At 36.8% G+C, this 18,482-nt stretch overlaps 1 protein-coding gene across 1 annotated transcript in view; it reads left to right on the top strand.

The window, feature by feature from the left end:
- The first annotated feature begins 2,491 nt into the window (after positions 1-2,491).
- LOC131028175 (calcium-dependent protein kinase 13) overlaps positions 2,492-18,482 on the top strand; it is a 160,055-nt gene continuing 144,064 nt past the window's right edge. Inside the window, exons 1-4 of the mRNA XM_057958413.2 lie at positions 2,492-3,573; positions 3,989-4,112; positions 4,408-4,551; positions 4,786-4,938. Coding sequence (XP_057814396.1) covers positions 3,076-3,573; positions 3,989-4,112; positions 4,408-4,551; positions 4,786-4,938 — 919 coding nt within the window. The 5' untranslated portion in view covers positions 2,492-3,075. The remainder of the gene's footprint in view (positions 3,574-3,988; positions 4,113-4,407; positions 4,552-4,785; positions 4,939-18,482) is intronic.

Genomic DNA, 18,482 nt, shown 5'->3' with positions numbered 1-18,482 from the left:
CCTATGGTGGTGAACTCCTTTAATATATGGACTGTTTTATGATAATTTAATGGGGAAATATCTAGTAGCTTATGGGGTTTTGCTTTTGGTTCCTCTCGATTGTATTTTCTGGTTTTGTCTTGTCTTTTCTTGTCTTGCGTACTAGTTTGAGGGGTTAGTGATCATTCCTTCCTATTATATATATATATATATATATATATATATATATATATATATATATATATATATATATATATATATATATATATATAGGTGTGCTTTAATATATATAGAGGGTATTCTCCCCTTTGGATTGATATGAAAACAATATGCAACATATGTTGATTTTTATGCAATGGTAAAGCATGATCAGTTTGGTAGATTCCCTTTAGGCCATTGAGATGGAGATGGCCCTTTTTAGATACTTCTATTAAAATCCTATGTGTTTATGAAGCGATGTTAATAATGATGGTGACTTCATGCGCCTTATGGTTCTTTCGTCATTATGTATTAGTAAAGGTGGCTTCCTTCTCAAGTTATTTTTTTGTCTCTCTGGCATGTTAGATCTGTTTGCATGCAATTTTACTTGATCTTAGAATGTTATAGTTTATCTTTGACAAGTTCTCATTTTACTAAATGAGGCTTTATATTTTCATGATGGTGAAAATCCATTTTGGAGGATTGAAATTTCAGCTGAAGTAAGGTCAACAAAGAACATAGATACGATGTACAATGATATCTATCTAGCCTAATCCCTTTTGTTGAGTGCGGTTTCTGCATTACAGGTTCCTACAACGCTACATAGGATAGGATTGTTCTGGGCTGGTGGTTAGGGCACCTCTCAACGTTGTTATTATTTTGAATTTTATATGATGATAATTTATATGTTTACTGAAGATGATTTGCATAATTCTAGTAAATGTCTAACAATTGGTCTAGTGGTTTGGAAAACATGTTGTTTCTTGGCTTGATTTGCAGGGGATCTCTGCGGTCACTAACTAATGAACCTTGATATGAGGATTTGAGAGTTTAGTCTCCACAGGACGGATAAAGAAAAAATAGGACAGTACCTTAGGGATAATTGGACAAGAGCTTTGCTTCTTGTTGCTTCACGAGCTTATGGATGAAAGTTCCTTGTTCATAGATATATGAATTGTAATTAACCAACCAAATTGTGCTTGGTTGAGGACTATATACTCCTCGAAATTGTAACTAATACGACTGATTATTCTTTAAGAGGCAAGACCAAAGGTTTTCTCCACCCAGCTTTTTCCTACCGGTGCCCCTAGTGAGCTGGGTTGTACTAGGTTTTAAAAATTAATAAAATTATGGCTTCGACCTTTTACCGATAAAAAGAAAAGAAAAATCTTAAAACATAAATAAAGTGATTCAAACCTAAAAAATTAATAAAATATGTACTTTTATCTCTAAATATATAAAATAAGGTTCATGGTGTAGACTAGATGGTTAAGTCATTGGAAGATAGAGATAGTGGTTGTAGATTCAAATCTCCCACTTCAACCATTAAATAAGTAAAAATTAAATATGTAAAGGTAGCTCATGTGGATTAAGATTATAGGGATTGAGTAATTAGGACATTACAAATAGGGTCATATCAGTGTTGATTCCTCAATATCACATCTCAAATTTTTGAATATAAAAAATAAAAGTAAATTAAAGTTGAGGATTACATTAAGATACTATTTTAACAAAAACTAAGTAATAAAACATAGATACTCAACTAATGAATATTATTTAGGGAAAAATTATTGCAGAGTTATGTCAAGAGGCATAACTTTACCAATAGACCAAAAGTCCATTGACATATATCAATTTTTAAAATAATAATAAAAATAAAATATCAATTTTCTAAAGTAATAATAAATAAATAACTTAAAATGAGATGAAGTAGTTCTCAAATAAATTAATAAAAAATTCCATCTTGTAAATATATCTAATTGAAGATTACATAAATATACTCTCAAATATTTATCCTAAATATCAAATTATGAATGAATGAATGTTTTTAAATATCAAATTTAGGATAACATATCAATATCTCTCGAGATCGTGTATATGTATATATAAATAAATAATATTATGAACCCATTCAACTTTACCAACATACCAAAAGCCTATTGACATATATCAATTTTTAAAATAATAATAAAAATAAAATATCCATTTTAAAAGTAATAATAAATAAATAACTTAAAATATCAATTTTTTAAAGTAATAATAAATAAATAACTTAAAATGAGATGAAGTAGTTCTCAAATAAATTAATAAATAATTTCATCTTGTAAATGTATCTAATTGAAGATTAGGTAAATATACTCTCAAATATTTATCTTAAATACCAAAATTATGAATGAATGTATGTTTTTAAATATCAAATTTAAGATAACATATCAATGTCTCTCCAGATCGTGGTATATATAAATAAATAAATAAATAATATTATGAACCCAAGGAAGGCAGCTTGGAGGTACGTACTCATTTCGCGATATAAATTGAGATCCCATAAATAAAACACCATCCATGGATTCCTTTATGACGATAGGATAGACAAATTCAAAATTATTTCGAAATCTACCAGGAAGTATGGTCAAACTGGTGAAAATGGCAACCAATCTTAAAAGTCCAATCGAAGGTTCGGCCATTTGTCATAAGCCGGACTGGATCCCATCCATTAAAGACACATTTCCTTGAATCTTCCGATCACAAATTCATCAATACGGCCACTCTATATCTCTGTAGATTTGTGTTCTCAAAGACCAAGCTCCTAAATTTTGTGGGTCGTTGTTCAATGCGAATTTGAAGCCACTCGCTCAAATTTTGTATAATCAACTGCAATTGTTGAGATGGGCTAGTGCCGTGGCCTTTTATTGGGTATCTACTTTAACCTCAATTTCAATTGAAATGGAGGTGTACCGCAAGAGTAATATGGGAATGGCCGGCTGGCCGGCACATGTGTAACTGTTATAGTTTTTTGGTTTTTATTTTTTCTCATTTACCCCGATTCGAAACCGCTATCTGCTGGCAGATAAACCCAATTTTACCACAGGACCTCTGGTTCTCTGCTTTTTATGAAACATGGGGAATTGCTGCACATCTAGTGGTGACAAGAACAGTAAGAAGAACAGGAAGAAGAAGAAGAATATCAAGCCTGCGATTGCAGGCCGCCATGGCAACAATAATAAGCCAATTTCTGTGTTAAAAGGGTGCTCGCAGCAGAGCATTGAGGAGAGATATGAATTGGGCAAATTGCTTGGTCAAGGGGAATTTGGAATCACCTACTTTTGTACAGATAAAGAGACTAAGGAATTATTGGCCTGTAAATCCATCTCCAAAAGCAAGTTGAAGAGTACGGTCGATATTGAAGATGTACGAAGAGAAGTGGCGATCATGAAGCATTTGCCCAAGCATTCCAACATTGTTTGTTTAAAGACAGCTTGTGAAGATGAGAAGGATGTTCATTTGGTCATGGAGCTCTGTGAGGGTGGGGAGCTCTTTGACCGGATTGTTGCTAGAGGTCATTATACCGAGCGTGATGCTGCTTTACTAACACGAACAATTGTCGAAGTTGTGCAGGTAAATTCGCTTCACCTTGCTGAAAAGACTAGGCCAATCAATTTTCTAAGGGGCGTTTATTGAATTATGGTAAATTTTAAATGTTCTTCGATGCTTGTATGGTGGCTCATATGTGCTTGCATTTGTTTTAATTTGTTTTCAATTTTTTTTTTAAATTGGAAACTTGCTTGTATATTCGTTTATTTGATAGAAACACAAGATTAACCCAAAGTGTTACATAAACGGTTTGAAATCAGAACAATCTATTCCACTCAGAAAGATGAGGGGAATTTTGTGGGGATGTACACCCTTTGCTTTTCAGAGGGCGGTGATCTTAGTTTCGATTTTGCTGGCCTTTACATCTTGTAACAGAACACTTTTTCAGAGATAGTGGTTTTATTTGTTATTACTATAATAGTTTGGTTTTTGACTGCAGCTCTGCCACCAACATGGTGTGATCCACAGGGACCTTAAACCAGAGAATTTCCTGTTTGCAAACGAAAAAGAGAATTCACCACTGAAGGCTATTGATTTTGGATTGTCTGTTTTTTTCAAGCCTGGTAATTTAGTGCCCTAGATCCTTGGATACACAACTTTTGTTCATGCAACAATGTTTATAGGGGCTACCATAGGAGTGCCGCATCCTTTCAAGTTTGCAGAGATCACTTTATAACATTTAATGGGTACTCTCTGTCATAGAAGAATGTAATGAAGTTCCAGTCTTTTCACAAGCCTCCAAATATAGTTTACACAGTGGAAGATTTCTTGCATTGCTAAGGAATTTTAATTTTCAATTCACCGTTGCTCGATAATTTGCATAAGCTAGTATGGTGTTTTGCTTTTTCTTTATTGCAGGAGATAGATTTTCTGAGCTAGTTGGTAGTCCATACTACATGGCTCCAGAGGTGCTAAAGCGCAATTATGGTCCCGAAGTAGATGTGTGGAGTGCTGGTGTCATCTTGTACATTTTGTTGTGTGGAGTGCCACCATTTTATGATGGTATGTGTTTCTGGAAAGGATTGGAAACAGCTTGTGTCATGAATCTTATTGGGAAATAATAATGTTCCTTTCCTCTGCATTTTTTTTAAAAGGCATTTTGATTATCAAATTGAATCCTTAACTTGATTGATCTGTCTTAGCATGTGGCCTAGTCCATCCTTTGTTCATTTTTGTCTTCTAAACTCTCAAGTAGTGTGAATTTGAATTTGAAATTTCTTATTTTCTTATTTGCAGAAACAGAGACAGGCGTTGCTCATGCCATCATTCGTGGTGATCCAGACTTTAAAAGAGATCCATGGCCACAAATTTCTGAAAATGCAAAGAATTTGGTACGGCAGATGCTAGAGCCTGATCCCAACTCTCGCTTAACAGCTCAGCAAGTGCTTGGTATGCTTGAAATCTTTGACAAAATTAGCTAGGTCATTGTTCAATTTTTTAGCATATGAATAAATTAGTTTCCGAGGCCTTAAGATCTATGCATTTTCAAAGTTTTTGTTCAAATGGCTCAGCAAGTTCTTGTTTTATTATTTTAGTTTACAAGTTTTATTGTTTTGTAAGAGTTTATGAGCTATGTAGCTAAAAAACAAGTTAGAGTGCGACTCTATGTAAGCATTTAGACAAAACTGTACCATATGTATAACAAGGCATAATAACTATTGTTGGTTCAGCTCAATAAGGATGTTGAATTGGGCTTGAAATGGGTGCATAGCAAGAAAGTGGTACCACTTGTTTGTATCTAAGCTACTTAGTTTTTCTCCAAGTTTTTGGGACGGTGGGCTTTGTTTCTGAGATGTATTTTCTCAAGGTTTTAAGGATGGCAGCGGTTGACTATCTAGTTAATATTTAAATTTTAAAATATAAATAGATTATAAAAACCTAAACAAACTAAAAGATGCTGAAATTTTAATTAGTAAATACTAAATAGGTTTATGTCAAGTTTTTGGGATGGGGGATGTGGTTTCAGAGAGATTTTTTTTCCAGGTTTTAGGTATAGCAGGGGATGCCTATTTAAATAATAATTAAACTTAATATCTAATGTTTTAAATATTACAAAAAATTAAAACAAACTAAAAGAAGCTGAAATTTTAGAAAGTAAATTGAATATGCTGAATTTGCAAAGATTTGAAGTAAATCAGGCCTTGTGCTGCACAAGCTCTATTTTTGCACGGAGATAGGAATTCCAATTTGTGTAGGGACCCAACTAGAAGAGATCAGAAACGCCAATTCTCAAGATAAATCCAAAGTCAGCATCTGCTGGCATTCTTGAAATTGAAATATCCCTAAATAGGAATAAAAGCAAAATGCCAAATACTTTCCACAAGTGACACAAAAGGATGTATTCAACTCGGAACGTGTGTTAATAGATTCATTTCTGCTATTAAATTTGCTTCAGATTTAACATATATGTTTTTCAGAACTTGTAAATAAAATTGCAACAGGACAGAGAATCAATGAATAAATAACAGCTATTCAACTCTCAGACCTTTTATTGCAATCTCAGACTGTATTACACTTAGAGCAGCATTACATATTGCACAGCCTCTTTCCCAGGTGGAAGAGCACTTAACGTACAACACACTCCTGTTGATGGGTAATCTCTCTCATCTGTCTGGCTTGTAAGATTCAGGATATACACATTTGCTTCAGTGTTAGAGGCGCTTCAGCAAATCATGTCAATATAAGACTCCCACTGCTTATGAAGATGGATTGCACTTGGTCTGTAGAATCAATTCTCGAACCTCTGCAATGAACAAATGCCCTCACTTCATTTTGTCGAATTCCCAGATCTTTACATCCTTTCGCCTCAGACCAATTCGAGGTAATCTAGAGATTTCGATTTCTCTTGCTGTGTTGAGATTGACCAATGGAAATCTTCCACGGCACCAAATATTGAATATAAACCTTCAAAAGCTTATGAGAGTGAAGCAGCTATGGCTTATCATTGCATATAAACTGTAACCCCCCGCCAAGGAACCCCAAAGGACTCACAACTAACAAACTAAAATAACATAGCAATAATTTTTTTTTACATATGGTACATTATATCTTTAACACATCATGATAAACCTCATACATATGACCATTACAATGCACAAGCGGAAGGCAAACATACATTTAAAACTATGTCCTCTATGGGTTCCCTAATGTCGCTACTATGCAACACTACTAAACAAGATTTAAGATACATAAATCATTTAATGAAATAACTATAACATTACATAACATAAGAAAATTTACATTCACAACTAAGTTCATTTTAAGCACCAAACCAAATGTCTCTATGATAACCTTTCAACATGAAATAAGACATACATTTAAAACTATGTCCTCTATGGGTTCCCTAATGTCGCTACTATGCAACACTACTAAACAAGATTTAAGATACATAAATCATTTAATGAAATAACTATAACATTACATAACATAAGAACATTTACATTCACAACTAAGTTCATTTTAAGCACCAAACCAAATGTTTCTATGATAACCTTTCAACATTCACATATGAGTATTCGGTACCAACACCGATCTACCTAAACACTATTCTATCATTACAATGAATATTAATTACATCATTCTATTTTGGCTTGATTTGGTGATTGAATTACTTGGATTTGATTGGAGTTTCTGTTGGTATTTGCTGCAATTTTTGGTGGACATTTGAGAGATCTTTGGCTGCAATTGTGTTGGAGACTTTGAGGGCTTTTGGTTGCAACTTTTGGAGAAATTTTGAGGTTTCTTTTGCTGCAATTTTGGTGGAGACTTTGAGGGCTTTTGGGCTGCAACCTTTTGTTGGAAATTTTGGAGGAGGGTTTTGGTGTGAAAATTAGGTGAAACTCTTGCAATTTTGGGTGGGATTTTTGTGGAAATTTTAGTTGGTGATTGCTTGGATTCGATTGAAGCTTGGATTGTGAGAGGGATTTGCTGGAAATTAATTGAATTTGCTGCTGTTAGGAGAGGGTTTTGGCTGGAAAGTTTTGGTGTGCAAGCTTCCCCATTTCCTTTGTTTTTCGAATTTCGAGGTAGGGTTCTCCTTCCCTCTTGTACTTTCTTTGAATTTCTTGCTTTGAAATGGCAATGTGGTGTGTTTATGATCATTTGTATCAATCTGAAAATTGCTTTCATTTTTGGTTTGAAATTGATAGTTTTTGTTTTGAAAAGCACTCGCTTTCATTGTGCAAATTGGGGGCTGTTTGAGGGTTCGCTGTCTTGTTTTTTGTGTATGGTTGTTGGGGCTGGTTTGGTCGAGTTTCTGGAAGGGTTGATTTTCTGTTCATATGCCCTTTCATAGGCTTTGTTGAGGAAGAACTTAGTTGATTCTGTATTTGGGAGTGGTTTCGTGGCTGAATTTTTAATGTGAATGCCTAGAGAGGTCTATGTGTTTCAATTTTGGATTATGGATTCATGACTGTTCTATATGAGATATCTATGTCCTAGATGCTTTATGATTCTTTGAATTGAACTCTAGGGTATGGGTATCTAGATGCAATTAGGGAGGGTGGCTCTCAATGGGGGTTGGGGCACTAAAGTGGCTGCCAGAATAACTCATTGGAGAGTTTCTTAATTAAGTGATAACCTAATTAATGAACTGGGGTAAAACACATTAATAAGATAAGATGGTGCCTCGCCCATGGCCTTGAGTGCTTGTGCAGACTAAGGATGGGAGTGGGAAGGCGTGGCTGTCCGAGGGGCATTGATTTGGCATAATCAAACCTCCTTGTCTTCATGAAAGGACTGTTTGGTTCCACATGAGTTGTCAAATGGGGGTCGGGGCCTAGAGAGGCTACCAGGATAACTCATGTTGAGGCTATGCGATGAGATTCTTTTCTTCTTGTACTCTAGTATCCTATCTTGTTTGGTTGTGAGTAGAAGCCTCTAGTGGATCCTGGTCATGTTTCATATTTATCCTTGTTTGGGCTTTATACTTGTGTTTGCCTTGTGTTCTCATGGATGTTTGGTGTTGTGGGTGAGAGTAGGCCTTGTTTTCCTTTTTTGTTGGCTTGTGTGTTTGGGGTCTTGTGTCTATCTCCTGAGCACGGTGGGGTGGACCTGAGGGTTCCACATGGTTGGCGGTTGTTGCCAACTTCCATTGGGGATCGATGGATTGTTTGTGTGTGTTAGGAAAGATCTCCCTCTTTATTCTAGTTTCTTTTCATTCTAGTTGCAAGTTATCCAGTTTTTGTGTTCAGTATTAATGCTATGTATCATTGAGAAGCATTGTAATTGTATTGTTATTGATTCTTGAACACTCCATAAGGAGGTTGATGTAATTTAGAATGATGTAATTAATATTCATTGTAATGATAGAATAGTGTTTAGGTAGATCGGTGTTGGTACCGACTACTCATATGTGATTGTATGTCCTATCTTACTTCATGTTGAAAGGTTATCATAGAAACATTTGGTTTGGTGCTTAAAATGAACTTAGTTGTGGATGTAGATGTTCTTATGTTATGTAATGTTATAGTTATTTCATTAAATGATTTATGTATCTTAGATCTTGTTTAGTAGCGTTGCATGGTAGTGATGTTAGGGAACCCATAGAGGACATAGTTTTAAATGTATGTCTATCTTCTGCTTCTGCATTGTAATGGTCATATGTACGATGTGTTAAAGATATAATGTACCATGTGTAAAAAAAAATTATTGCTATGTTATTTTAGTTTGTTAGTTGTTAGTCCTTTGGGGTTCCTTAGCGAGGCATTACATAAATGTCCAACCTACTTCATTTGCGAACTTCCCTTTGCCTAATTTTGGAGAGAGTGGACCACTTAAACTTATTTCACCACACTTCTTATATTCGCTAATCTTTTGATATAACTCCAACCCAAACAATTAAAACCCACCAATTATAAAGTCATCACTTTCTTTGTAAAACGATAGATAATATGGATAGTCTAATGCCTAGCGGGACCATGGTTGGAGACGAGCGGCAAGGGGAGCGGCGAGCGGGAAATTCAAATTTCAAATCTAGGAATGGCGGATTTCTTGGGGATGGCAGTCTTTCTGCGGGTGGAACTGGTAATCAGGCTGGTTTCCAGGCCTCTCAGGGTACTGAAGGGGACAAGGCGACAGTCAAATCAGTGGAAGACAGATTCCAAAAACGGGGACCCACATGATAGAGGTATGGAAAAAAGATGGTCTTCGCTTTTTGGAGTGAGGCCGCTGGTGAAATCTGGGCTTTCGGAAGTTAAAAATATTTCTGATCCCGCGACACGGGTTGTTGCTATCTGTGTTTCGTATAAGCTGGTTGATCTCACTGTGTTTGGATTAGCTATGACTTTAGTTGGAAGGTTCGCTGGTTTTAGACCTAACATTGATGTTGTTAGGAATTTTATAAGGAGGAAATGGGTTCTCAAAGGTTAAGTGGATGTGGCGGCTTTGCCTAGTGGTTTTTTCTCCTTTGCTTTTAATACTGAAGAAGATATGAATAAAGCTCTATGTGAAGGGCCATGGATGTTCGGCAAGTCAACCTTGGCTTTACAGAAATGGGCTCCTAACCTTTCTCTTGACGGGTCCTTTTTTGTGTCGGCGCCTGTTTGGACGTGTCTCCTTGGCCTTCCGCTGGATTTCTGGAATGAGGAAGTCTTTAAAGGGATAGCGGGTTCATTTGGAGAACTTCTCTCGATCGACCCGATGACTGTAGCTAAATCAAGGTTGGTTTTTGCTCGTATCTATGTTAATGTTAATCAAATGAGGATTATATCTAAATTGGGGAAATGGACCCAAGTGATTGAATATGAATCTCTCCCGTTTGCTTGTTTTCATTGTAAAAAGTCGGGTCATTGGGCGAAATCTTGCCCGCTCAAGAAGAGTAAGAGTGGTAAGAGTGATAGTAGTTCGAATCAGAAATGGCAAACGAAAGGGAAGAGGGAAGACCCAATTGCAGAGTGTGTTCCTGATAATGAAGTGATTGAGTTGGAAAATGAGGAAAAGAAGGATATGAATAGTAATAATGAAAAATCTGTTTGTGCCTGTTCTAACAATCAAATAGAGAGCAACAAGGAGGAAGAGCAAAGGATAGATGTAAATGCTGAAAAATTTGAATCAAAGGACCAGAAGGGAGGGCCTATTATCCAGGAAAAAGTTGATGAGAGTTCCAATGATGATGCTTCTGCCTCATCTAATACTAAAGAAAATGGGGGAGACTTTAATGAAGCGCAGGACTATAACATTTCGGATTTTGAGCCTTTTCTGTTATTAACAATGGAAGTCCTAAGCCGATCCAATGCAAAACTCCACCTAATAGTTTGGAAACAATGGCTCTTGAGGGAAATCTTAGGATTCTCAGTACTAAAGAAGGCAAATCAAATAATGGAGGACCCAATGGAGGTATTTCAACTAGAAGCAGGAATAAGAAAGTGGCAGATGTAGGAAGTCACAGCAAAAAGCAGGGGAGCCCTTCTCTAAAAAATCAAAGGGAACGGGAAAGTTGGAAGAACCGTGCTGATGGAACACAGAGCTCCATCGAGTTAGCCTTATCCCTGGTTAAAGTTTGAAGATAATTTCATGGAATATAAGAGGGCTGAATGCCCCCCATAAGTAGGATGTGTTATGTAATATTATAAGAGATCATAAACCGGATGTTGTCCTTGTTCAGGAAACTAAGATGTGTAAGGATAAAGTGGAAAGGATTAGAATATTCAAAAATAATGGAGTTATTGGAACCAGTTCGGAGGGTGCCTCTGGAGGAACAACGATTTTTTGGAACCAAAATACTATTATAGGGAAGGAAATCATTTCTGAAGTTAATAAGACCTCAGTTCTGCTTGAGCATATTAAGGATAACTTTGTCTGGGTTATCACTAATGTCTATGTGCCTAACTCTAAAGTTGGGAGATATAAATATTGGAGGAGCCTTGCTGAAGACAGGCTAAATTTTGCTGATAAAAGCTGGATAATAATGGGAGATTTCAATACACCTCTTAAAGAGGATGAAAAGATGGGAGGCCTCCCTTTGCAGTTGGAGGGAAGACACGATCTTATGGATTTTATTAACGATCAAGCTCTTATGGATGTGGAACTCCAAGGGATTAATTATACTTGGACCAATCGCATAACTGGATCTGATCTTATTCAAGTAAGGTTGGATAGATCCCTAATTTCTCCTGAGTGGCTTTCTAAGTATAGTTGCTCTTTGGCGTCAATTATTAAGATTGGATCTGATCATTACCCTATTTCTTTTACTGCTAATTCTTTTTCTGCTAAGAGAAATTTCCCTTTTAGATTTGAAAAAGCGTGGTTTTCCCACCCGTCTTTGGAAGTCTGTGTTGCTGATTGGTGGAATTCTGAGGTTGAGGGAACGATTTTATTCAGAATAGCCAAAAAGCTTAACATTATAAAGGCCAAAATCAAAATATGGAACAAAGAGATATTTGGTGATATCTTTAAAAGCAAAGCCCAAATTAAGACTGAAATTAAGGAAGTCCAAGATAAAATCCAAGAGGAAGGGCTTTCAGAGGATTTGAGATCTGCTGAAAATGGGTTGCTATCTAAATACCACACAATTATTTCTAATGAAGAGACTTTTTGGAGACAAAGATCAAGAGCCTTGTATCTGAAGGAAGGTGATAAAAACACCCGGTTTTTCCACTTGATAGCTCTAAAGCATAGGGCGGTTAACAGGATTTCTAGGTTATCTTGCAATAGGGGGATTTTATTGGATGAAAATGATATAAGAAAGGAAGCTTTGGATTTTTTCAGCAATCTTTTGGGAGGGGTGGATGATCTGGATGTCAGAAATCAAGACCTTCTTGTGCAGGCTATCCCTCCCATTTTAAATGAGGATGACAACAAATATCTCTCTTGGATCCCTTCTAATCAAGAAATCAAAAAGGCGGTGTTTTCTTTTCAGGGAGATAAGTCTCCTGGTCCGGATGGATTTCCAATGTTCTTCTTCCAAATCTTCTGGCATATTGTGGAGATTGATATTTGTAATGGAGTTAAAGAATTCTTTGGTTCAAGGAGGCTTTTAAAATAATTGAATGCGACCTTCATCATTCTTATTCCAAAGGTTTTTGGAGCTGACTCTCTTAATAAGTTCAGACCTATTAGTCTTTGTAATTCTGTTTACAAGATTATGTCTAAGGTTCTTACCTCTAGAATGCTGGATACTCTTCCCAGGATTATTTCAGCTTAGCAGAATGGTTTTGTCCTTGGTAGACAGATTCCGGACTCTATTATTTCAGTTCATGAAAACATTCACTCTTTAACTGTTGCAAAAAATCAGGGTTTTTTTCTTAAGTTGGATATGTCTAAAGCCTATGATAGAGTGAATTGGCAATTCCTTTTTAGAATTATGAAAGCTTTTGGGTTTTGGAAAAAAGTGATTCAGCTCTGCTCCCAGTTGACTGAAACTTCCTCCTCTGCAGTTATTGTTAATGGATCCCCTTCCAGTTTCTTCAAAAGTTCTAGAGGTTTAAGACAGGGGATCCCATCTCCCCTATCTTGTTTACTATTTTAGCTGAAAGTTTGGGCAGATATATTATAAAAAATGTGGAAGATGGAAAACTCAAAGGCCTAAAACCTTCATCTTCCAACATAACTTGTACTCATGAACAGTTTGTTGATGATTCGATTACTATGGGGGAAGCTACTATTAGGGAAGCAAGAAATATGAAGAATGTTATGGACACACATGAAATTGCTTCCGGCCAAAAAATTAATTGGGATAAAAGTTCTTTGTTCTTCGTCAATACCCCTGTTGAAAGACAAATGAGGATTGAAAGAATCCTTGGATGTAAAATTTCTGAGTTTCCTTCAACTTATTTGGGGCTCCCACTTTGTATAAAGCCTTCAGAGAATTTCTGGATGAAACTGGTTGATAGATTCAATTCTAAATTGGCTGGTTGGAAAGGAGCTATCCTTAGTCAAGCGGGCAAGGTAATGCTGCTTAAAGCTACTCTTCAAAATTTGCCTATTTATGCCCTTAGTTTGTTTAAAATCCCTAGAAAGTTTGCGGAGGCTATTGAGAGAATTCAAAAAAAGTTCCTTTGGTTGGGAGTGGAAGACAAAAATAGAATACCCCTTATTGCTTGGAACAAAATTTATACTCCTAAGGCTTTTGGGGGGTTGGGTTTAAGGAATATAATTTCTATGAATAATGCCTTGTTAGCTAAACAAATCTGGAGAATGAAAGGGGAGGAAAGAGAATGGAATTTAATCTGGAAAAAGAAATACCTTTATATGCAACCATCTGAGGAAGAATTTCTGGATAACTCTTTTTCTGTTGAAGGCTCTGCAATTTGGAATGCAGTTCAAACGGCTAAAAGTTGGGTTGCTGCTGGAAGAATGTGGAAATTGGGGAATGGTAGAATTATTAGATTTTGGGAAGACAGATGGCTCTTGGATAAACCTTTGGAGGATATTCCTATCCTTAAGGAATGGAAAGATTGGTTCAAAAATAGGTATGGTGGCTTTGTTAGAGACTATTGGAGAAACGGGAAGTGGATTGAGTTCAGCCAGCAATGTCAGGGATTAAAGTTTCTTGAGATTCTGCTTTCTTCTAAAATTTTTAGGGACAATAAGGATGATAGTTTGATTTGGAGGAAGACTTCGGATGGGAATTACTCTATGTCTTCGGCGGTAGCTATCCACAACAAAGTTCTGGAAGAGATTCCTTTGTGGGCTAAAGTGTGGATAAAGAAGTTGATACCCAAAGTTAATATCTTCTTCTGGATTTTTATCCAAAACAAGGTGCTGACTCTTGATAACCTCCAAACGCGTGGATTTGTTTTTCCTAACAGGTGTTCTCTTTGTTGCAGGGAAGAGGAGTCTGCTTGTCACATCCTCTACCAGTGCACTTTCAGTCAGGAAATCTGGAATATTATTTTTAGTAGGTGGAAGCTGAGCTGGGTTTTCCCGAACTCTCTGGGGGAGTTCTGGCAACAATGGTACTGTCCTAATTCCAACCCTAAGAATGTTGAGCTGTGGAAACTTACTCTCCTTAATGTTATATGGAATATTTGGAAGGAGTGTAACAATAGGATTTTTAGGGATAAAAGTGCTAACCTTGAAGTAGTGGTGGATAAAATCTATAGAAGGATATTTGAATGTTTAAATGGAATTGATCATGGTTTAGCTGCTAAAGAGGATTTTATTGACAAATGGAACCTCTCTAATATCAAATCTAGTAAGGATAAGGGCATGGATGGTCTTGTGTGGTGCTTTCCGTCTTAGGGATGGATTAAGGCCAACTTTGATGGGGCGTTTAAGGGGAACCCGGGTAAAGCTGGTTATGGGGGCATTGTAAGGAATTTTGCTGGAAGTTGCCTTGTGGCAGTTGCTGGCCCTCTGGGTAATCAAACTAGTCATTATGCTGAAGCCTTTGCAACTTTGAATACTTTGATTATTGCAAAAAATCTAAATCATGATAATTTATGGCTAGAGGGAGACTCTCTAAACATTATTAAGTGCCTGAAGGGAGAAACTGAGCCATCGTGGTCTATAGAAAATATAATTTTTAAAGCTAGAGAAATTATAGCTAGCTTTAAATTTATTATAATTGAACATGCCTTTAGAGAAAAAAATTGGGTAGCGGATGGTTTGGCAAACCTAGGCGTAAATTCTGAAGCTCAAAGTATTTGGTATGGGGAAGGTAATATTAATTTTAATATTAAAGATCTTTTAAGAAAGGACAGATTCATGGGGAAGGATGGATCGCACAATCAATTATGAAAGTTTTAATGAGTAATCTTCACATTTATAGAAAGGTAATGATGACCTGGCAGAATGGCAGAATCCTAATCAAAGCTATTAATCTTTCGCACACTTTGTGGGTTAACATTTTCAAAATTTCGAGAGTCAATTGGAAGGAAGCTCCGAAATTGCAAAAGAATAGACTTGGTATTACGAACTTGAAAATGGGGGGGATCTAAGGAGAGAGGAACTAGACAACATTTCCAGATGGAAGGAAATGCCAGAGGTATGGACTAAGCTGGAAAAAGGGTTCATGACGAATTTCATGGAGAAGCTGGTCGATTATGATAAAGGAAGAGTTAACCTAGTAGTCACCAAAGTCACTGAAAACTGGATTAACGGTTCATTCAAAATTCATGGTGTGAGGTTTAAGCTGGATGCGGACCTCATAGCGACGGTAACAGGTATGCCCCACTCAGGTCTTAATTTCTTTAGAGACTTGAAAGTTTCTAATAATGCGGTTAAGCTTTTTTTGTGCAAAGAGAAGGAGAGGGCAAAAATTGGTAAAGCTACGAGGGGGTATCATGATGCTTCCAACATTAAGAAAATTTGGGGCTGTGTTGAATGCTATTATGGAATACATTACTGTGGAGGGTCGTTTTACTAGCGTCCACACATACCATTTTGTGCTGTTCAATCATTTCAGGCATGAGAAGAGGATTTCCTTGCCCTACTACCTCTTCAGGTCTCTGTCGAGGTCTCTTAATAAACATAGCAAGAACCCTACGACTCCGGTGCTTCATTGTGGCCTCATTTTGCTCATTTATGAGCATTGCAAAATCCTTGCTATTCAGGAAAATAAGAGATTGTCTCGTCTCCGGGGAAAGGTAAGAGAAAGATGGAGGAAGGCGGGCCTAGCAAGGAAGAGTCGACTCAGAGCAAAAAGAGCAAAAATGCTACTGGGTTGAAAATTCAAGAGGACAAGGATATTCAAAGGGAGACGGAGAATGACTCAGAGGATATCGGAAAAGATGGTAGTGAGATGGAAACTGATGAGACTGGTGGAGAGGAAAGCTGGAAAGAGGAGGAGGTGGGGGAAGAGGAAGGAGGAGCTGAGGATGTTTCCGCTCAAGATAGCCCTACCCACAGTGTTAGTTTAGGTACTGTCAATAGCTAGCCAATTGAGGAGCAGGATAATAAGATTAATGAGGAAAAAGAAATGGATATGGAGCAGGAGAAGAATATGGATATGGAGCAGGAGAAGAATAAGGAATTTGAGCAGGAGATGGACAAGGAGAATCCGACGAGCAAGGATAAGGAGTATGCTGGAGAAGGGTTAATTTTGGATAATCTCAAAAACCTATTTGAGGCTAGAATGGGTTTTGATAGGTGGGCTTATGAAGGAATAAAGAATTTGGAAAAAAATGGGAAGCAGTGGGAAGAGAAAAGAAAGAAAGATGATAGGGACCAGAAGCAGTGGAAGAAGGATATGGAGGAAAAAACTAAGAAGATGAAAGCTCAGATTGATAATCTGGAGGAAGGAAAAACTGCTATGAAAAATCTTTTGGTAATGATTCCGGATATCCTTACAGCTGTTACTAAAAATTTAGAGGAAATCTCTGAGGTCCTTGAGGGCTCCAGCACTCCCAAACTCATTGTGGACCTTGATATTGATGAAGATGCCATTGAGACAGGGACTGTGGAAAGTGCTCCTAGTGGCGTGACAAAGAGAACAAGGGCGAGCATGAAGAAAGCTGCTGTGGTCTCTTCTAAGGAAATCCCTAAACTTAGGGATAATATTAAAGAATTGCATGGGATTAGCGGAAATCTGGCTAATGCCCTGAAAAACATTAAGTAGTTTGTTTTTTGTCTTTTGTCTGTCTTGGTTGGACGTTGCTGGTTTTGTGGGATTTTTTGCTGGATTTTGCTCGTATCTATGCTGGTTTTTTAGCTGGTTGTTCCTTCTTGTTTCTTAATGCTCTAATTTCTTAAGGATCTTTTGTAAAGGGTTTTGGGGTCCCTTCAAAACCTGCTTTTACTGTAATAAAAAACGACAGATAATAAATCTCCAATTGAGCTCACACCAAAAATATGATAAAATATACTTTAATTTCTCAAATAGGTATTGTTGACGTGTTTTTTATGACAACGCCTAACATAGAATAAAGTTGCCCAACGGTCACTTTACTCTCTCTCGATCAAAGTACGATTGTGTGCTAAGATTGCAGTAAGTTTAGACAATCGACTCCAAGGTTCCTATATGCAACGAACGTGACCCAGTAGGCTTGATGTGATATGCCGGTAATCCAAGGGGACTTATGCACACATGAAGAAGATTAAACAATTCATAGCTTTCAAGGAATTTGATAACGAATGATTTGTCAATGACAAGATCTTTTTTAGGATTTTTTGGATTTAAGTATGCTGAAAGTAAAAGGCAAGGGTTTAGAAAAGCTATACTAAAACTAAGAACAAAGAGCAATGATTGCTTGGATGAAATCAACGACACTTTGCTTTGCCGCTAGGAGACAACTACACAAAGGTAGTGCAATCTTCAAAGGTTGTGCAAAATATTTTCAAAACACCAATGAACATCATCAATGAACAATGTCCACCCGATGATCGAAGTTAAGTTTCCACGTGAAAAGGCTCAGACTAACCTTACAAAGTTAATAACAATTAGCTACTAACAAAAGGTATGAGCAAGGATTTCACCGCAAACAATCTCATCAATCCTATTCATCTAAGTATTGAAAGCAAATCTACTCTAATGTGAGGAAAGCAAGACCTTGCAAGTTGCAAAACAGAACAAGTATACACCATCAAATTGAACAATGTATTAAGTTTATTGCTTTAACAACTTATTGCAACAATCTCAAAAGCAATCTCTCCTCCCTTACAAATGAGGGGGGTCACCCCTTTATATAGGCTTCAAGCCTTGAGGACATGCAAACCCTAATCAGGGTTTTCCCCTAACAAGATTCCCCACACATGATACAACAAGGTGAGAATCAACAATAAATGCCCATTATGTCCACATACAATTAATTCCAACCAATTACAATTGGTATCCAAAATACATTAAATGTACCATTTTCTACTAAATTCGCCCAACATGCATTGAATATTCTTCCATGCAAAAATCGTCCCATTATGTCATAAATGCACCATCATCTCCACATGCGATGGCTGCATGCAAAAAGAATCAGCCATAATGCCTTGAATGTGACGGCTACATGCAAAAAGATGCTCCACTACCTCAACATGCATTGACTCGACCGCCACTTGGTAAG

Source organism: Cryptomeria japonica, chromosome 5, assembly GCF_030272615.1.
Source record: "Cryptomeria japonica chromosome 5, Sugi_1.0, whole genome shotgun sequence".
NCBI classification, from domain to species: domain Eukaryota; kingdom Viridiplantae; phylum Streptophyta; class Pinopsida; order Cupressales; family Cupressaceae; genus Cryptomeria; species Cryptomeria japonica.
The sequence above is the reverse complement of the archived record's forward strand: the minus strand, read 5'-3'. Positions and strand labels throughout refer to the sequence as shown.